This window comes from Bubalus kerabau, chromosome X (genome assembly GCF_029407905.1).
Source record: "Bubalus kerabau isolate K-KA32 ecotype Philippines breed swamp buffalo chromosome X, PCC_UOA_SB_1v2, whole genome shotgun sequence".
In the NCBI taxonomy this organism is placed as follows: Eukaryota; Metazoa; Chordata; class Mammalia; order Artiodactyla; family Bovidae; genus Bubalus; species Bubalus kerabau.
The window spans coordinates 3,864,043-3,886,560 of record NC_073647.1 but is presented as its reverse complement, the minus strand read 5'-3'; the positions used below and the strand labels follow the sequence as shown (position 1 = coordinate 3,886,560).

The 22,518-nt window shown below is 37.8% G+C and overlaps 1 protein-coding gene across 1 annotated transcript in view; it reads right to left on the bottom strand.

The window, feature by feature from the left end:
- The window catches only part of WDR44 (WD repeat domain 44), a 91,159-nt gene that overhangs the window by 19,509 nt on the left and 49,132 nt on the right, over window positions 1-22,518 (bottom strand). Inside the window, exons 7-12 of the mRNA XM_055565656.1 lie at window positions 19,636-19,772; window positions 17,971-18,054; window positions 13,096-13,202; window positions 11,977-12,128; window positions 9,547-9,685; window positions 7,937-8,001 (exon numbers count right to left, since the gene is read on the bottom strand). Of these exons, the coding sequence (XP_055421631.1) occupies window positions 7,937-8,001; window positions 9,547-9,685; window positions 11,977-12,128; window positions 13,096-13,202; window positions 17,971-18,054; window positions 19,636-19,772 (684 nt within the window). The remainder of the gene's footprint in view (window positions 1-7,936; window positions 8,002-9,546; window positions 9,686-11,976; window positions 12,129-13,095; window positions 13,203-17,970; window positions 18,055-19,635; window positions 19,773-22,518) is intronic.

Genomic DNA, 22,518 nt, shown 5'->3' with positions numbered 1-22,518 from the left:
TTTGTTTCTCTGTCTTCAACCACGAGAGTAAGTTTCATAAAAATAGATTTTTTGGTTTCTTTTATTCACTACTATATCCCCAGCCTTCATGGATCACAGCCTTGTCATGGAGAAGTGGCTTGCATAACTCAATGAAGCTCTGAGCCATGCTGTGCAGGGTCACCCAAGAAAGATGGGTCATAGTAGAGAGTTCTGACAAAATGTGGTCCACTGGAGGAGGGAATGGCAAACCACTCCAGTGTTCTTGGTGTGAGAACCCCATTAACATAAACAGTATGAAAAAATAGAAAGATATGACACCAAAAGATGAGTGCCTCCCCCCGCCCCCTGCAGGTCAGAAGGTGTCCAATATGTTACTGGGAATAGTGGAGAGCAATTACTGCTGCTGCTGGTGCTAAGTCGCTTCAGTCGTGTCTAACTCTGCGACCCCATAGACGGCAGCCCACCAGGCTCCCCCGTCCCTGGGATTCTCCAGGCAAGAACACTGGAGTGGGTTGCCATTTCCTTCTCCAATGCATGAAAGTGAAAAGTGAAAGTGAAGTCGCTCAGTCATGTCTGACTCTTCGCGACCCCATGGACTGCAGCCCACCATGCTCCTCCGTCCATGGGATTTTCCAGGCAAGAGTACTGGAGTAGGTTGCATTGCCTTCTCTGGGCAATTACTAATAGCTCCAGAAAGAAAGAAGTGGCTGGGCCAAAGTGGAAATGATGTTCAGTTGTCGATGTGCCTGGTGGTGAAAGTAAAGTTCAATGCTGTAAAGAAAAATAGTGTGTAAGAAGCTAGAATGTTAGGTTCATGAATCAAGGTAAATTGGATGTGATCAAGCAGGAGATAGCAAGAGTGAACATCAATATCTTAGTAATCAGTGAACAAAAGTGAATGGGAATGGGCCAATTTAATTCAGATGGCCATTACATCTGCTACTATAGGCAAAAATCCCATAGAAGAAATGGAGTAGCCATCATGGTCAACAAAGAGTTTGAGATGTAGTACTTGGGTGCAATCTCAAAAATGACAGAATGATCTCAGTTCATTTCTAAGGCAAACTACTCAACATCATAGGAATCCAAATCTATGCCCCAACCACTGATGTTGAAGAAGCTGAAGTTGACCAGTTCTATGAAGACCTACAAGCCCTTTTAGAACCAACATCTAAAAAAAAAAAAAAAAAAGTCCTTTTCATCATAGGGAATTGGAATGCAAAAGCAGGAAGTCAAGAGATACCTGGAGTAACAGCCAAGTTTGGCCTTGGCGTACAAAATGAAGCAGGGCAAAGGTTAACAGAACTTTGTCAAGAGAACACACCGGTCATAGCAAACATACTCTTCCAACAACACAAGAGACAACTCTACACATGGACATCACCAAATGGTCAATACTGAAAACAGACTGATTACATTCTTTACAGCCAAAGATGGAGACGCTCTACACAGTCAGCAAAAAGAAGATTTGGAGCTGACTGTGGCTCAGATCATGAGCTCCTTATTGCAAAATTCAGGCTTAATTGAAGAAATTAGGGAAAACCATTAGGCCATTCAGATATGACCTAAATCAAATCCCTAATGATTATATAGTGGAAGTGACAAACAGATTCAAGGGACTAGATCTGGTACACAGAGTGCCTAAACAACTATGAACAGAGGTTCATAACACTGTACAGTAGGCAGTGACCAAAACAAGCACCAAGAAAAAGAAATGCAAGTAGGTAAAGAGGTTGTCTGAGGAGGCTTTACAAATAGCTGGGAGGTGAAAGGCAAGGGAAAAAAGGAAAAATATACCCAACTGAATGAAGTACTCCAGAGAATATCAAGGAGAGATAACAGGCCTTCTTCAATAAAAGTACAAAAAAGTAGAGGAAAACAATAGAATGGGAAAGACTAGAGACCTCGTCAAGAAAACTGGAGATACCAAAGGAACATTTCATGCAAGGATGGGAAAATAAAGGACAGGAAATGTAAGGACCAAACAGAGGCAAAAGAGATAAAGAACAGGTGGCAAGAATACACAGAACTATACAAAAAAGGTCTTAAGGACCTGGATAACCATGATGGTGTGGGCACTCACCTAGAGCCAAACATCCTGGAGTGTGAAATCAAGGGGGCCTTAGGAAGCATTACTATGAACAAAGCTAGTGGAGGTGATGGCATTCCAGTTGAGTTATTTAAAATCCTAAAAGGTGATGCTGTTAAAAGTGTTGCATTCAAAATGCGAGCAAATTTGGAAAACTCAGCAATGGCCACAGGACTGGAAAAGGTCAGTTTTCATTCCAATCACAAAGAAGGACAGTGCCAAACTACCATACAGTTGTGCTCATTTCACATGCTACTAAGTTTATGCTCAAAATCCTTCAGCTAGGCTTCAACAGTATGTGACCCAAAACTTCCAGATGTACAAGCTGGGTTTAGAAAAGGCAGAGGAATCGAGATCAAATTGCCAACATTCACAGGATCACAGAGAAAGCAAGGGAGTTCCAGAAAAACATCTGCTTCATTGACTGTGTGAAAGCCTTTGACTGTGTAGATTACAACAAACTGGAAAATTCTTCAAGAGATGAGAATACCCCTTACCTGCCTCCTGAGAAACCTGTATTCAGGTCAAGAAGCAACAGTTAGAAGCAGACATGAACAACAGACTGGTTCCAAATTGGGAAAGGAGTAGGACAAGGCTGTATATTGTCACCCTGCTTAGTTAACTTATACGCACAGTACATCATGTGAAATGCCAGGCTGGATGAATCACAAGCTGGAATCAAGACTGCCGGGAGAAATATCAATAACTTCAGATATGAAGATAACACTACCCTTATGGCACAAAGTGAAGAGGAACTAAAGAGCCTCTTGATGAAGGTGAAAGAGGAGAGTGAAAAAGCTGGCTTTAAACTCAACATTAAAAAAACTAAGGTCATGGCATCTGGTCCCATCACTTCATGGCAAATAGAAGAGGTAAAAGTAGAAGCAGCAACACATTTTATTTTCTTGGGCTCCAACATCACTGAAGAAAGTGACAGCAGCCATGAAAGTGACAGCAGCCACACAAAGATGCTTGCTCCTTGGAAGGAAAGCTATGACAAACCTAGACAGCATATTAAAAAGCAGAGACATTACTTTGCCAGTAAAGGTCCATATAGTCAAAGCCGTGGTTTTTCCAGTAGTCATGTAAAGATGTGAGAGTTGGACTGGAAAGAAGGCTGAGCATCAAATAATTAATGCTTTTGAATTATGGTTTTAAGACTCTTGAGAGTCTCTTGGAAAGCAAGGAGAAGTGCCTAACACATTTTTGACATTTAATAATTGTTTGTTGACTGAACCAAATATAAACTACTGTGCATTTTTAATAAAATACTGCATGTGTACAATTTCACAAAAATTTCCTCTCACTTTCTTATAGTTAAGTCCTTTCATCCAAGTTTTAGACTCTAATGATTTTGAAGGGGATCAGAATGTCACCCCAAAACATGCCCCTTTGCCTAGGATTATTTTGAGCTGAAGGCAACTGAGAAGAAACAGAGACAAGAAAAAACATCTGCCCTCCTCCCTTCTACTTGAAAGCAGAGCATAAAATGCCCTTTGTGAATGTGTCTCCCCCTCACCTCTCCCTTACCAGGAAGGAGAGAATCAATCTTATCTGCCTAAACAGAATCTTAGTAAATAACCATTACCTTCCATTAGTTTCCCCAACAGATTTACCTTCTCACAATTTACTGCCCCTAAAAGCCTAAACTCCTTTTTCTTTATCTTGTCACTTTTCCACTAACTTTGCTCTTTGTTAAAATGATATATAAGCTCCTGTGTATAACAGCTTTTTGGGGTCTTCACTCTTTCCCTAGGAAGGCCTCCATATGCATACATAATAAACTGTCTCTCCTCTTAATCTGTCTTTTGTCAGATTATTTCATAGATCCAAGCCACAGAACATAAGATAGTAGAGGAAACTTTTTCCTCCCCTACAATCTATTCTCAAAAATTCTAAGCAGAAATTAAATGCTATAACACCCATATTGGTATTCCACTAATCAAGCACACCAAACATAAATAGATTTATCCAAGAAAAACATTAATTTTTAGGCAAACATCATACTTACAACTTCTAGTGTCAAGAAGAAATGTTACATGACTGTAGCATAGTGGAGCAAACTAAACACACCCCTCTTCCTTTCTTCCTTATGTTTACTGAGCTACTTTCGGAAATCAATAGAAACAGAGTATAAGAGCCAGAATTCTAGGCATGGCATGACCAATGAGTAGGTGAATGATGTTGGGTATGTCACTCTGTATGCCCAACTGTACAATAAGTGCTTTTATGGACTCTATTTTGCATGGATGCTAAGAAGGCAAGAGTCTATAAGAGATGTAAGTCTATATCTCAAAAGAGATAAAATATAAGATATCACTATCATGAGGAAAAAGAAAAAAGAACACATATATAAGGGAAATAAACTCAACCGTGCTTACTGTGCCTCACTGCAGCAAGTAATAGGCTCAAAGATAATACTAGATATCAAACTCCAAAGGCATAGAGGCTTCATTTAACTGTCTCCATACAGAATGACAGACATGAAAGGAACCCCAAAGAATCTTTTCCTGAAAATAACAGATATAAATGATACTCAACTACTCCAGAAAAAAGAGTTGAGTACTTCAGGGCATCAGTACTTTTTGGGTCAAAGAACTACTATGTTCATTTCCCATCCCCCGCCCCCTACAACCCAGCTGCACCGCACAGCATGTGGGATCTTAGTTACCCAACCAGGGACTGAACCCTTTGTTTCCTACAGTGGAAGTGTGGCATCCCAACCACTGGACTGCCAGGAAAGTCCCTATGCTCCTCATTTAATAGGTCTTCTACTCAAACAATGTTGGGAGTTACTTAGGGGTTTGGGGCGGGGGGTAGGAATGGAAGTAGTTAATAATCTGTAAGTAGCATTGTTAAAATAAGATAATATAAGATGGTACAAATAGTCCCTGTTTTTAATAGTAATCAAGACCTGGAAACTCTACTGTGAATTAAATTAATAAAAGCAAATCCTTTTCCCCTAAAGCAAAGTAGTTAAAATTTTAACCACTACATTAGTTAGTGAAGGCTTTATGGAGGAAATGGGCCTTGAAGAACAGGCAAGTTTAAAGTAGAAAAAAAGGGAGATTGCAGGCATCCAGATAAGGGAATAGGAATGAATGAAAGGTATAGAAGTGGTAATTTAACACTGATTTAGGCCTGCCGCAGTCAGGCATGGGGTTAGGTTCAAGGATACTAAGATCTGTGATACACAGATTTTTGCCTTCAATCGGTTCTGAGCCTAGCCAGAGGGACAAACTGCCAAGGAAGACACAGTAAGTAATATCAATGTCAAAGTACATATGACATACTATCAGAACACAAGTGAGGAACAATTTTGCTTGCATGACTCAGGGAAAATAATAAGAGAAGATATGATATTTAGGCTGAATCTTGAAGGATAAGTAGGGCTTTGCTCTGTAAGGAAAGGGGATAGGAAGGGAATTCCTGGCAAAGCAAACCACATGAATGAAGACATGAAAGTGAGTGTTTAGGGTACAGACCTACACCTAGCCTAGCAAGTAGGATGCAGAGGTACTAGGAAATTAGTACTGAGTTAAAAAGGTAAGAAGAGGTAATATCAGGAAGGATGGTGACAAGGAGCCACTAGACGATTTAAAATCACAAAATGATAGTAAGGTCTAGAATTCCCTGATGGTCCAGTGCTTAGGATTCCTTGCTTCCAAAGCAGGGGCCACAGGTTCCATTCGCAAGCCTTGTGGTGTGGCAAAAAAAAAAAAAAAAATCTAGTGGCAGTAGAGACCAGAGACAGAAAACCCAATTAGGAGGCTACAGCAAACATCTAAATAAGTATCAAGGGTCAAGATGATGTGAGTGATGAGGTGACAGACTCCATGGGCATAGGAAGAGGTAGATTGGATAGAATTTTTAACTAATTTGACCTGTGAGTAAGATAGAAAAAGTAATAGAGTGTTTCTAACTGAGTTAAAAAGGTAACTTATGGATGTTGATGCCATTAAAGATGGCTCAAAAGAGCAGAAGCAGGGTTGTGGGTAGATAATAATAAAAAACATTTTCATGAATGATCATTAATATCTAACCAGCTGCTCAAGTCAGACACATGGGAATCATCCTATGCTACTCATTTTTTGCCCCAGGTAGTGAGTTATCAATTCTTTCTTTTATATTTCTCAAATTCAGCTCCTCTTTATGGTTTCTAGACTCATTGCTATCATAATCTACCATAATTGAAGTACTCATTTACTTATGAAGTTGAAAGCCTCTTAAATAGTCTCCCTGTCTCTAGCCTGGAACCTCCATCCAATCTGTCTTTTACACTGCTACCAGAATGCTCTTTCCAAAACAAAAATCTAAACATTTTAACTCAGCTTCTGCTCTAAACTCCTCAAAGTCCATCCTTCTCCAGTACCTTGAGGATAAAGTTCATGCCTTGGTTTAACATAAAAAGCCACTTAAAATCCCAATCCTGTCTACCTTTCCTATAACTCCCACACATGCAGCCTTTGGTCCAGCCAGGCAGTACCTTTAACATGCCATGCTGTTTCAGCCTCCATGCTTTTGCACTTGCTATCTGCTCTGATACTCCCCTTCCTTCCTTGTCTTACTCCTCGTTCAAAAGCCTCCAGGGAGCTTTTCCTGATACCTTGATTCATAAGGCTAACTTGTATATTTGTGTAGTATCTTCGATCGAGTATTACCATCAAATACTATAACTGCAGGGATATCTATTTCACTAGTCAGCAAGATCCCTGAGGCCACAAAATAAGTCTCCTTTGATTTTGCTGAATCTAGCAGTGTGTGGAACATGTAACAGATACTCAAAACTGATGTGCTTAAAGAACATGTAGGTGGAGAGAGCCTTTATATATTGTTATGTGAAAAGGGCAGCATGCACAATAAGATTTCATTGTTGTTTAAAAAACATAAAGCTCTTGAAAGAAAACAAGAATTTTAGAGCCAAAGCCAGTTCAGGATTGGCGGCAGTGAGTGAATATCTTAATTGAGAACGGACAAAGGACAAAACTCAGGAGAAACAGCAATACTTAAGGGGGTGGAAGAGGAAGAGACAGCAGGGGTATAGGAAGAGAACAAGGAAGAACAGAACCATGGAAAGCTGAGGGGAGAATGTTTAGAGTAGGGAAAAATTAGTGTCAAATACCATAGAGCTAATGAAATCCCAGGAAAATACTACTGAGCAGGTGAACATTTTAGGTTCTCTGTATTTACATAATCTTTGCCTCACTCAACACATAAGCACCACAGGGGACAGCTTAGAATATTTTGCATTCTGCTTTTTAGGTTTAAAACTGGTTATATTTAATTTTCCAGCTCTGAGACCAAATGAAAATCATTAAGATATTTTAAACTATCTGACACTGGGATAAAGCATTTACTAAACCAAGAAGATGGAAAAATTAAGATATTTCAGTATCTTTTTTTCTTTTCTTAGTTATTTCTTATTCAGGTATCCGTTACTTTTATCATTTTAAAAATATCTAGGGACTTCCCTGGTGGGCCAGTGTCTAAGACACTGTGCTTCCACTGAAGGGGGAACAGGTTCAATCCCTGGTCAGGGAACTAAGATCTCACATGCTGTGTGGTGTGGGCAAAAAATAGGAGAAAATTTTTAAATAAAGTATCTCACATGGATTTGAGGAGAGGGAATTTCTTTTGTTTAGATTTATATTAGTATGGTAGCTTGAGTAATATTAGATACTGTCTGACAACCTTTAACCATCACAATTTTTCATTTACTAATTCTAACAGAAGGAATTCTCATTTCTAATGCATCTCAATTTTAACTACTTTCATGAATCTGTAATATCTGATAAACAATGTTACTTTATGATTAAAAAAAAATCATAGCATGTAACAACAGTAACCATAAAATAATGAACATACCCCTGTATCTGTATCAGATTTTGATGAATTTAGACTTTCCTGAGAAGGTGATGGGGACACACGTCCTAAAACGACATAGTAATTGTAAAAAGGCATGTATGTATATACAACTGTATATACACACACACAGAAAACATCAATCACAAATAATAACACAGTAACACCTAATTAAAAGTCATAGAATGCATCATTCTAGAAAAATGTATTTTTCTAAACAAGCAAAGCATTAACTCTTAGGCACCAAAGTATTTGTTTTTATTATTTTTATATAGAATCTTTATAAATTGGCTTAACCACATGTCCAATTTAATAAAATATTGTTATATCCTCATTATTCATTGTGAAGACATTCTTGTCAATCAGAACAATTAGCAAGATGAACAATAAAGGGGTAAAAAGTGTCTGGGCTGGGTTAAATCTCAATTGTTGTTGTTGTTGTTGCTAAGTCGCTTCAGTTGTGTCTGACTCTGTGCGACCCCATAGACGGAAGCCCATCAGGCTGGGCTGGTGCCTGGGATTCTCCAGGCAAGAACACTGGAGTGGGTTGCCATTTCCTTCTCCAATGCATGAAAGTGAAAAGTGAAAGTGAAGTCGCTCAGTCGTGTCTGACTCTTTGCGACCGCATGGACTGCGGCCTACCAGGCTCCTCCGTCCACAGGATTTTCCAGGCAAGAAATCTCAATGGCCACTGAAAATAGTCTTTCTGCTCTAGGCAGGGCAATAAAAGAAATCTATAATAAACAGCTTTACTTTCTGTCAACTCATTATGATCTCAAACTATGTCGTTATAACATATTGCAAACAACCTCATGGGGCTACTAAAGTATATGGGTCCCGCTGGCCAGTTTAGTGGCTCTCCCTAGATTTCTATGTTCCTCAAATTACTACTGCAACTATATTCTATACTCCTGCCCATGGTCACCTCTATTCTTCTTTCTCTCATATCTTAGCTTCATGTATTCAGCCTTGGATGATTGGATAGCAAGAGGTTTGTGGTGAAAATGTACTGCAGTTAAGTAACGACAATAATTACAAGAAAAGAATCCTATACACTTAAAGCTCCTAAAACATCAATTCTAAACACTTTGCTGATAACATAATTCAGAAATATTTTACATAGTTGTAATCGTGTGTACACACATCATATTCTGGGATTTCTCTTTTCCATTTAACCTAGTTTCATATACTCTTTGATGTATTGACAAATCACATTTACTTTCCATGGCTTATGTTTCCTTAATCATTCTTTACTTATTAGAGGTATGTATTATTCTCATTCTTTTTCTAGATTAATCACACATTTCCTTTTAACCTAGGATAGACCTGAAAGTTACCAGGGGAAACCAAACAACCTTGTCCTCAATAGTTCATGAATTTAACTCTGCAGTATACCTGATAAGAGATAAAGTCAAAAACTTTGTGGTAGTTTTTTCCACTGGGTTTAGATGCTTTTTGCTGTTGACTTCTGTCTTATTTTTAGGTTTGTGGCTTATATGGAAAATAGTGGTTGCTGCAAATGATTGCCAGATAAGAGGGCATTATTATACCTAAAATGTAAAAATGCCAGATGTCTCTGGATTTTTTAAACCCCGCCAATAAAGGAAAAATACCTTCTGTATTGTATTTCATTCGCATATTGTTGAAATAGTCAAAAGCATTTTTTAAAGCCCATATTCTCACTACATTGTCTTGTCCAGCAGAGGCAAGTAATCTGCCACAGTGAGAAAATTTCATGGTCCACACAGCTCCCTGTGAAAACAAAGGAAGGTTCAAAGTTCAAAAGCTGAGCCATTATTTTTCAGCCAAAAAAACCCCTTATAAGTTGTATGCCAAATGATACATAAAGTCCCTGAATATGAACAATTTCCATTCCAAAAGTGCCTTCATAAATCCAATTTGTTCTTAAGTCCAACAAAGTTAGCTTAGGTATACCCAACTAACACAATCGGCTATATAATACTGTACTGTAATAGATTTATGACACTTTTCAAACAAATAATATACAAACACAAAAAATTAAGACAACATTTTTAATCTTACAGTACAGTACCTTGAAAAGTACAGTAGTACCACCTATATCACCACTGCTTTTATACTTGCTTCCAGACATCCTGGACTTGAAATAAGGATACTGTACTACCGTACTCTATACAGTACTGTAAAGTACACAAAAGCACAACCACCTGAAGAGGATGCACACATGTGACCATGTATGCCAGACACGTGAACTAGCTTACATGATTGTACATGCGAACGCAGATTCGCATCTTTGAAAGTTAGCAGGTTGAAGGTTTGTATATAGGGGACTTATTGTATACTAAAATAATGCTCACATTACTAGCTCCATTTAAAGCTAACAGTCCAGTGGTGCTATAATACCACAAAAGGGGCCTTTAGAAGACGGGGGAAAGACAGCTGAGCTACAGTTTTCTATAATGTAAACTAACATCTTCAAGACCCATATATTGTCCACATATTAATGGAAATGGGAAATCTGAGGTGGCCAGAAACCTTCACTGCAAAAGTACAAAGCCTAGTCTGGGGTCTTAGTCTCCTAGCTGAACATGACAGCAAGTGGAATAGCAGGGGGCACAGCCCTGAGAATAGCAATAACAACTCCTGACAAGGGCTGAGGGAAGAATAAGGTGCACCTTAGCAGTAACCCTCACAGCACTGGGCATTTGGAAGTGTTGGAATGGTGTGGTCTCATTCTGTTTTTCTCCCCAGAAAAAAGTTTTGTAGCATATTGCTAAAATTCTCAGACAGACAGTACTGAAAAGAGTGGGGAGGTATTTGGGGAAAGCAATAAAGAACGTGAATCCTTAAATTGGAAAGGCCAAATCCCAAATAATCTTATAACCACTATTAAATTGATAACATACATCTATGCAGATCAAAAAGATCATCCAAGTTAGAGGTAACAGTTTATTTAATGGAATATTCATTTCCACAAAATTCCCACAAAAATGTTAAGAAATTTGTCATTTGGAACTTATTGCCATGAGATTTTAACTTAAAACTAGAAATACTGAAAAAGACTCAATACAGTACAAGGAAATTCATCAGATTCCCTAAGGAACTTACTATAAACAACTCAAGCTTTTTAAAAACTTTTATTTTATTAAAGTGTAGCTGATTTACAATGCTCTGTTAATTTCTGCCATACAGCAAGCACAGTGTTTCAGTTGTAAATATAATACATATTCTTTTTCATACTCTTTTCCATTATAGTTTATCACAGGATATTGAATATAGTTCCCTATGCTCTACAACTCAAACGTTTTATGTGTAGATTATAAGTACCAAAGTAAATTCAAATCTGGTTGCCACCTGATATGTATAAGCCAACTTTTAGATTTAAAAATGTAAATAAATAAGTAGATACCCTGGTCAAAGACCCACAGCATCACTTACCCAGTTCTGAGTTTATTACACTCTTCCCTGTGTTTCTAGCATTTTCAGGGGGTAACTGTGATGTACTTTGTGAACTTGACATCTACTTTGGTACATTTTAAGACAACGTGTACCTCTATCTCTCTCTTTGCTCTTTCACTTCACAAAATATACCGAGCTTCTGAAATATTTGTATAAATTATTTAAAATATACGAGGGAACATTTTAAACATTGTTCAAAGTGACAGATCACCCTTAATTGCTTTTAAGTTTGGTACCTTTCTTTGGTAAAAGAAAGTTTACACAGCTTTCTTAATGATACAGGCCTAGAGTTTACTTATAAGTCACTTCTTGAACAACAATTCAGAGATGGACTCTGCATTACTTATTCATTAAATCATATTAATATCAATTCACTCTTCAGGCTCAGGATAGCAAAATTATATATATATAAGAAGACATCAGCTTTATAGAAGTCAAATTATTTCTCTCAACGAAAACAGAATCAATCCTTAAAAATAAAAAGGTTGGCGGATTCATTTTGATATTTGGCAAAACTAATACAATTATGTAAAATTTAAAAATAAAATAAAATTTAAAAAATAATAATAATAAAAAAAATAAAAAAAAATAAAAAGGTTGCTTACCATATGTTCACCACTAAGATCTTGTACCACTTTGATCTGATCAAAATCGTAAGGTCCTTTGAAGCCATGTGCTGCTTTGAATTTAACTGGTCTTGTGTATGGCATTCCTTCATCATCACTTGATGAAGGATCATCTTGATCAGTATGAAAAACTGAATAGAAAAGCAATAGAAAGCATCACTAGCTAATGTAGATATTGCTACAATCATATTTTCATACCTACTGCTTACCAAGAAGATTCATTAATTGGAAAAGCAAAATCTGTCTACTACTAAATAGCATATTGGTTTAGCAGCATGGAGTCTGGTAGTACCAGACTGCCTGGGTCCAAATTCAGCTCTGTCATTATCTATGTGACTATGGGCAAGGTATTTGACCTTTCTGTGCCTCAGTTTTCCTATCTATAAAATGGGATAATAATGGTATCCCTGCTGTATTCAGTCATGGGGGTTTCCCTGGTGGCTCAGTGGTAAAGAAGCTGCCTGCAATGCAGGAGACATGGGTTCAATCCCTGGGTCGGGAAGATCCCCTGGAGAAGGAAATGGCAATACATTGCAGTATTCTTGCCTGGGAAAACCCATGGACAGAGGAGCCTGGTGGGCAACAGTCCAGAGTCACAAAGAATCAGATATGACTTAGTGACTAAACAACAACAATAATGGTACTTACTTCATAGACTTTTTAAGAGGAGTAAATGAGCTAATACAGGTGAAAGTGCTGAGAGTAGTGTTTGGCACAGAATAAATACCATGTAACAAATCAATACAGTTATAACAAGGGCACAGGAAGTTAAGGTGCAGAAATTCAGAAAATCTACCTAATTTTGAGAATATTTATAAACACTAGTCTTACAAAATTTACAACTGATTATTGAACAAACACCTCTTCCAAGTTGCTGCAGTCACAAAATATGTACAAATTCGTGTTTAAGATAAATAAATTTTTCTTTCCACTCATAAAATTGATAGTGAGAGTAATATGATTTATTGAAATGCTAAGATAAAAGCTATAAAGATTTATTACTTTCAATAAAATAGAATGTTTATTATAAACTACAGGCTAAACTTAAATGACTACAAATCAATTAAATATTCAGTTGAAGGGTTCTATTTCCCTTACCTTCGTCTCTAACACTTTTAACTTTATTTACAGCACGTTCACCATATTCCTCAGCAAGGTGCTTCGCTCTCTTTACTGATTTTCCTAGGAACTTCTTTAGTTGAGTCCTTACCAAAAATGTAAAAAAAAACCCAACCCAGATTACTTCTTATTAACTCAAAAGTTCAACAATTCACAGATAATCTCATGAGCTGTGACTGGTAAAGAGTATCATTTTGAAATAATTCCTTTTTTATATAAATAGTAGGTGTTTAACACCCCAAATCCCTTGTTCTATGGAATAAATATACTCAAATCAATATGGCTACAAAGGAAATACAGGCAGTCCCCCCAATGACAGTATCATATCCTCTACAGCATTATCATGTCACTAGAGGAAAACATAGGTAGAACACTCTTTGGCATAAATTGCAGCACTATCTTTTTGGAGCTAACTCCTGGAGTAATGAAAATAAAAACAAAACAAAAAAAAATGGGATCTAATTAAACTTAAAAGCTTCTGCACAGCAAAGGAAATCATAAACAAAACAAAAGACAACCCACAGAATGGGAGAAAATATTTGCAAATGAAGTGACCAGCAAGGGACTAATCTCCAAAATATAAAAAACAGCTCCTGCCAGCTGAATATCAAAAAAACAAAAACAAAACAATCCAATTAAAAATGAGCAGAAGATCTAAATAGACATTTCTCCAAAGAAGACATATATATGGCAAAAAAGCAGACAGAAAGATGCTCAACATCCTTAATTATTAGAGAAATACAAATCAAAAATACAACAAGGCATCACCTCACATCAGCCAGAATGGTCATCATCAGAAAGTCTACAAACAATAAGTGCTGGAGAGGGTAGGGCAAAAAGGGAACCCTCCCACATGTTGGTGGGAATTTAAATTGGTAAAACCACTATGGAGAACAGTATGGAGATTCTTTAAAAAAATAAAAAAAGAACTACCATATGGTCCAGCAATCCCACTCCTCTGGGCATATATCTGGAGAAAAGCACACTTTAAAAAGATACATGCACCTCCAATGTACATTACTCACAATAGCCAAGACATGGAAGCAACCTAAATGTCCATCAACAAAGGAATGAATAAAGACAATGAGGTACATATATACAATGGAATATTACTCAGCCATAAAAAAGAATGAAATGAGATTTGTAGCAACATGGATGGACCTAGAGGTTATCATAAATAAGTGAAGTAAGTCAAACACAAATATCATATGTTATCACTTACATGTGGAATCTAAAAAAACCATACAAATGAACTTATTTACAAAACAGAAACATACTCACAGACTTTGAAAACAAACTTACAGTTACCAAAGGGGAAAGGTGGAGGGGAGGAGATAAATTAGGAGTTTGGGATTGACATATACATACTACTATATATAAAACAGATAATCAACAAGAATCTACTGTATAGCACAGGAAACCCTATTCAATATTCTCTAATAACTTATATGGGAAAGGAATCTGAAAAAGAATGGATATATGCACATGCATAACTGAATCACTTTGCTGTACACCAGTTAAGCTAACATGATATTGTAAGTCAACTATACTCCAATATAAAATAAAAATTAAATAAAGTTATTATAAAATAGTGGCTATATTCCCCATGCTGTACAATATATCCTTGTAGCTTATTTTATACAGAGCAGTGTGTATATCTTAATCCCCTACCCCTATCTTGCCTCTCCCTTCTTCCTTCTCCCCACTGGTAACCACTAGTTTATATCTGTGATACAGAGATTAAATACATATAGAGATTAAAAACAGATAAACCATTTTTAAAATCACAATAAGGTCTCTGCTATTTATAACTGAAGTTATATTTTTCTGGTTAACTATAGGTTTACTACTACTATAAGCAAGAAAGCAGATATTTTAGCCATTTTGTATGACACCATCTCTAAAATACATACATTTGTGCCTTCTTCAATGGCACTTAATGCTCAAAAATTTCTTTAATAAACAGGGTCAGTTACCATCTTTACTATTCTTTAATACACCAAGGCTTCTCAAATGATTCCAAGTGGGCCATAATAATGGTTCCCCTCTCAGCCTTCAAGGCAATAGGGTAGGGCCCAGAGAAAGCAGAACCCTGGGTCAGTCTCTTCTGGCCATCAGCTGCCTCATCAGCTTACCCCAGGATTCAGTGCAAATAATACCATGCTCTGAACATCATGATGTGAGAAGAAGTTGAAAGCACTGCCGTGTGGAATGGCTGAGCAATGAGTCCTTTTTATCATTTTCCTCATTCTTCTCTTGCAATCAGAGTATTCTCTGACATTCTTATGTGCTAACTTATATTTGTCATGGTCTGATGCTTCTATTTTGCTCTGAGATTAAATATCAGATGACCAGACTTTTTAAAATTATGTAAGAAGTAAGTATAAAGGTTTTCAATAAACCTGAGGAGCTTTTCTTTTTAAAAAATAATGAGCTTTACTGCATGGAGCATTCTCTTTCCTAGAGGTCTATATGTCTCCTGAATAATTCTAATTATACGGTCCTTAATAGTTGCCACTGCTAGACAGCCAAGGTTCAGATGCCTGAGGTGTTATCATATACCTCCACTGTGGGCATACCTTTTCTAAAAAAATCTCAAAGCTTTCTTTGCTATACTTTCCACATGAGGAAAAGATCAGACTTGAGTGGAGAACTCACTTTGGCCTTAGACTAAATTATTGCCAATTAAAGGACTTCCAGATATGCAAGCTAGATTAAGAAAAGGCAAAGGAACCAGAGATCAAATTGCCAATATCCACTGGATCATAGAAAAAGCAAGGGGAAAACACCTATTTCTGATTCACTGATGACACTAAAGCCTTTGACTGTGTATCACAACAAATTGTCGGAAATTCTTGAAGAGACTGGAATACCACACCACCTTACCTGTCTCCTGAGAAACCTACATGCAGATCAAATGCAACAGTTAGAACTGGACATGGAACAATAGACAGTTCAAAATTGGGAAACGAGTAGGTCAAGGCTGTATATTATCACCCTGTTTATTTAACTTGCATGCAGAGTAGTACATCATGAAAAATGCCTGCCAGGCTGGATGAATCACAAGCTGGAATCAAAATTGTGAGGAGAAATATCAATAATCTCAGATATGCAGATGACACCACCCTAATGGCAGAAAGCGAAGAAGAACTAAAGAGCCTCTTGATGAAGGTGAAAGAAGAGAGTGAAAAAGCTGGCTTTAAATTCAACATTCAAAAAACGAAAATCGCGGCATCCAGTCCTATCACTTCATGACAAATAGATGGGGACACAATGGAAACAATGACAGACTTTATTTTCTTGGGCTCCAAAAATCACTGCAGACAGTGACTGCAGCCATGAAATTATAAGACGCTTGCTCCTTGGAAGAAAAGCTGTGACAAACCTAGACAGCGTATTCAAAAGCAGAGACATCAAAGGTCTGACAAAGGTCTGTATAGTCACAGCTATGGTTTTTCCAGTAGTCGTGTATGGATGTGAGAGTTGGACCATACCGAAGGCTGAGCATCAAAGAATTGTGGCTTTTGAATTGTAGTGCTGGAGAAGACTCTTGAGAGTCCCTTGGACAGCAAGGAGATCAAATCAGTCAATCCTAAAGGAAATCAGTGCTGAATACTTATTGGAAGGACTGATGCTGACCACCACGCATTTGAAAAGACCCTGATGCTGGGAATGACTGAGGGCAGAAGAAGGGTGTGACAGAAGATGAGATGGTTGGATGGCATCATTGTCTCAATGGACATGAATTTGAGCAAACTCTGGGAGATAGTGAAGCACAGGTAAGCCTGACATGCTGCAGTCCATGGGGTCGCAAAGAGTCAGATACAACTGAGTGACTGAACAACAAGGGACTTGTGTATAATCAAGGAAATCCTACATGTCTACCACTGTGCTACATTTTTATACAGGAAAACAGAATGGTATGATCAAAATCCTTTTGCAACGTATTGTTGTTCAGTCATTCAGTCACGTCTGACTCTTTGTGACCCCACGGACTGCAGCATGCCAGGCTTCCCTGTCCTTCACCATCTCCTGGAGCTTGCTTAATCTCATGTCCACTGAGTAGGTGATGCCATCCAACCATCTCATCCTCTGTTGTCCCCTTCTCTTGCCTTCAATCTTTCCCAGCATCAGGGTCTTTTCAAATGAGTCAGTTCTTTGCATCAGGTGGCCAAAGTACTGCAGCTTCAGCATTAGTCCTTTCAATGAATATTTAGGATTGATTTCCTTTACAATTGACTGGTTTGATCTCCTTGCAGTCCAAAGGACTCTCAAGAATCTTCTTCAACACCACAGTTCAAAAGCATCGATTCTTATGGTCTAGTTGTTTAACATGTATTTATTTTATTTTTTAAATCAGAAAACAATTTAAGATAATATAAATAGCAAATGTATGGTATATAGACTACAGCTGTCATTGAAATTGAGAACAGGAAAATCTATTATGAACTGGAGTGGTCAGGAAGAGTGTCATGTAGTTGAGTTTAGAAAGACAAATAGGATTTGGAGAGATGATGTGAAATGGAAAAGCAACTTCAAGAACAATTCATGTTCTTCTACCAACACTTCTGGTACCTATCTATCATCAGAAAAATAATACAAGCATGAAGCAAAATGTATTGATAATTTACTGTATGTCAGATGCTATAAAAATGACCAAGACAGCCTCAAGGAACTCATAATCCATTGCCTGAGGGCAGGGAGTGGTGGTGGTAGATGGACAAACAAACTGGCCAGAGCATAGATTTAAAACAGTATGAAAGTTATCATACATAAAACACACACACACACACACACACACACACACACACACAGTAATAGAAGCCTGAAATGAAGAAATTGGATGTAACTCACGTTTTCTGTTTTAACCGTCCACCATCAGTATCTGTTTGTTGAGACTGTAACTTCTCTTCGTCGTCCGACTGTGCTGCATCATTACTACAAGAAGAAGTCATTTTAAAAGAAGCCATTTCTCAAAACTTCTCAAAAATCTCTATGTATACTTTCTATACAATTAACTAATCAGTGTTAAGAAAAAAAATGTTTACAGGCTTTATGTAAGTTTAATTTAAATGACCCTGAGAATTAAAAGACTTGAAAGATGGTACAATGCATAAAACATAAACAAATGCAATTCAGGAATTTATGAAAAAACTAACACAAAAAAGGCATTGTGCTGGGTAAAACATGCTATGCAGAAATGACAAATTAACTTGTAAATATCTCCCTCCTTACTTATCAGGCACATCATGTGAAAGCTTTGGTTTCAAAGAAATTATTTCTTGGGTCTACATATTTCTCACAGTAAAGTCAATCATTTCACTCTAAAGACTGTCTGACCCTAAAAAGACAATACAATTATGTATAAAATTTCTGATCCTTAAAGCTAGGTTTCAGAAGATCAGGTATTTATCCCACATGGCTTTTTAGCCTCTTATGTTTTAATATTGTCTCTAGAATAATATAAATCATTTTAAAAGAAGACAAACCAAATACTATGATATTTAAGATATACCATGGAATCCAGTCCCATTACTTCATGGCAAATAGATGGGGAAACAGTGGAAACAGTGGCTGACTTTATTTTTGGGGGTTCCAAAATCACTGAAGATGGTGACTGCAGCCATGAAACTAAAAGACACTTACTCCTTGGAAGGAAAGTTATGACCAACCTAGATAGCACTTTGCCCCATAGCCTTGACTAGACGGACCTTTGTTGGCAAAGTAATGTCTCTGCTTTTGAATATGCTATCTGCTGCCGCTAAGTCACTTCAGTCGTGTCCGACTCTGTGCATCCCCATAGACGGCAGCCCACCAGGCTCCCCCATCCCTCGGTCCTAAGTGTTCAATGTTGAAGCTGAAACTCCAATACTTTGGCCACCTCATGCGAAGAGCTGACTCATTTGAAAAGACCCTGATGCTGGGAAAGACTGAAGTCAGGAGAAGGGGACTACAGAGAATGAGATGGTTGGATGGTATCACTGACTCAATGGACATGAGTTTGGGTAAACTCTGGGAGTTGGTGATGGACAGGGAGGCCTGGCATGCTGCGGTCCATGGGGTCGTAAAGAGTCAGACACAACTGAATGACTGAACTGAAATGAACTAAGATATATATTTCCCCCCAAGTAACTGCACAGTTATAAGAGAGAACAAAGTTAAATGAAGAAAATGTGATACACACAGGAATATTATTCAGCCATAAAAAGGAAGGAAATCCAGCCATTTGTGACAATATGGATAGACCTTGGGAACATTAAACTAAATGAAATAAATCAGACAGAAAAAGACAAATACTTTATGATATCACTTAAATGTGGAATCTTAAAAAAGAACTTGTTTTCAAAAAGAGGGCACAAAGTTTAAGAATATATACATTAATTGACTCTATTTTAATTCTAACTTTAAAAAAAGAACACTGAATGAAACCAAATTAGGGACTCTCACAATGCAAAAACAGAACTCTTCACCACTTTGAATGAAATACTACAAATGATGAATAGTAACATTAGGCCATACCTTACATATTCCTTAGTCCTTCTCATGATGTGTAGAGTGAGAGGATTAATACCCGTTGGCAGTTTCTCTTCTGCAAGACTCAAAGGTATTTCTTCTCCAGTATCTAGGTTTTTAATCATTACACTGGCTAAAATTTCCTGAAGTAAAAAATAACACCAAGAGTACCTATAATTTAATTACCTTTTTGAGTCCACAAAATCCTAAAAAATTTAAGCTAAGAACTTTCTAGATACATTCAGTACTGTATGCAATAATTTTGTAAACATTTTTAGTGAGATACAATTCCCACACCACATAATGTACACATTTAATATATAATTCAACAGTTTTTAGTACACTCACAGAGTTGTACAACTACCACCATTATCTAAGTTTAGAACATTTCTGCCTCCCTCAAGAGAAACCCCTATATCCATTAGCTGTCATACCTTATTCCCTTTTCCTCCCAGTTCCTGGCAACCACTAATTTACTTTTTTCCTCTATGTAATTGCCTATTCTGGGCATTTCATATAAATTATATTATAGTATGTAGTCTTTTGTGATTGGCTTCTTTCACTTAGCATCATGCTTTCAAGGTTCATTTGTGTTATGGCATGTATCAGAAGCTCATTCTTTTTAATTGCCAAAATATAGTCCACATGGATGGATATACTATATTTTATTATCTATTTATCAGACATTTGTATTGTTTCCACACTTTAGCTAGTTATGAACACCTATGTACATTTTTTGTGTGGACATGTTTTCATTTCACTTTGCTGTATACACAGGAGTGGTATTGCTGAGTCATGGTAACTCAGTTCAGTTCAGTCCAATTCAGTCGCTCAGTCATGTCTGACTCTTTGCAACCCCATGAATCGCAGCACGCCAGGGCTCCCTGTTCACCACCAACTCCCGGAGTTCACTCAAACTCACATCCATTGAGTCGGTGATGTCATCCAGGCATCTCATCCTCGGACGTCCCCTTTTCCTCCTGCCCCCAATCCCTCCCAGCATCAGAGTCTTTTCCAATGAGTCAACTCTTTGCATGAGGTGGCCAAAGTACTGGAGTTTCAGCTTTAGTATCATTCCTTCCAAAGAACACCCAGGGCTGATCTCCTTTAGAATGGACTGGATGGATCTCCTTGCAGTCCAAGGGACCCTCAAGAGTCTTCACCAACACCACAGTTCAAAAGCATCAATTCTTCAGCGCTCAGCTTTCTTCACAGTCCAACTCTCACAGCCACACATGACCACTGGAAAAACCACAGCCTTGACTAGACGGACCTTTGTTGGCAAAGTTATGTCTCTGCTTTTGAATATGCTATCTAGGTTGGTCATAACTTTCCTTCCAAGAAGTAAGCGTCTTTTCATTTCATGGCTGCAGTCACCATCTGCAAGGATTTTGGAGCCCCCAAAAATAAAGTCTGACACTGTTTCCACTGTTTCCCCATCTATTTCCCATGAAGTGATGGGACCAGATGCCATGATCTTAGTTTTTTGAATGTTGAGCTTTAAGCCAACTTTTTCACTCTCCTCTTTCACTTTCATCAAGAGGCGTTTTAGTTCCTCTTCACTTTCTGCCATAAGGGTGGTGTCATCTGCATATCTGAGGTTATTGATATTTCTCCTGGCAATCTTGATTCCAGCTTGTGTTTCTTCCAGCCCAGCGTTTCTCATGATGTACTCTGCATAGAAGTTAAATAAACAGGGTGACAATATACAGCCTTGATGAACTCCTTTTCCTATTTGGAACCAGTCTATTGTTCCATGTCCAGTTCTAACTGTTGCTTCCTGACCTGCATATAGGTTTCTCAAGAGGCAGGTCAGGTGGTCTGGTATTCCCATCTCTTTCAGAATTTTCCACAGTTTATTGTGACCCACACAGTCAAAGGCTTTGGCATAGTCAATAAAGCAGAAGTAGATGTTTCTCTGGAACTCTGTTGTTTTTTCCATGATTCAGTGGATGTTGGCAATTTGATCTCTGGCTCCTCTGCCTTTTCTAAAACCAGCTTGAACATCTGGAAGTTCAAGGTTTATGTATTGCTGAAGCCTGGCTTGGAGAATTTTGAGCATTACTTTCCTAGCATGTGAGATGAGTGCAATTGTGCGGTAGGTAGTTTGAGCATTCTTTGGCATTGCCTTTCTTTGGGATTGGAATGAAAACTGACCTTTTCCAGTCCCGTGGCCACTGCTGAGTTTTCCAAATTTGCTGGCATATTGAGTGCAGCACACTTTCACAGCATCATCTTTCCGGATTTGAAATAGCTCAACTGGAATTCCATCACCTCCACTAGCTTTGTTTGTAGTGATGCTTTCTAAGGCCCACTTGACTTCCCATTCCAGGATGTCTGGCTCTAGGTGAGTGATCATACCATCGTGATTGTCTGGGTCGTGAAGATTTTGTCTAGTTCCTCTGTGTATTCTTGCCACATCTTCTTAGTATCTTCTGCTTCTGCTAGGTCCATACCATTTCTGTCCTTTATCGAGCCCATCTCTGCATGAAATATTCCCTTGGAATCTCTAATTTTCTTGAAGAGATCTCTAGTCTTTCCCATTCTGTTGTTTTCCTCTATTTCTTTGCATTGATCACTGAGGAAGGCTTCTTATCTGTTCTTGCTATTCTTTGGAACTCTGCATTCAGATGCTTATGTCTTTTCTTTTCTCCTTTGCTTTTCACTTCTCTTCTTTTCACAGCTGTTTGTAAGGTCTCCCCAGACAGCCATTTTGCTTTTTTGCATTTCTTTTCCATGGGGATGGTCTTGATCCCTGTCTCCTGTACAATGTCATGAACCTCTGTCCATAGTTCATCAGGCACTCTATCTATCAGATCTAGTCCCTTAAATCTATTTGTATCTAATATTAAACATGGTAACTCAATGTTTAATATTTTGAGGAACTAC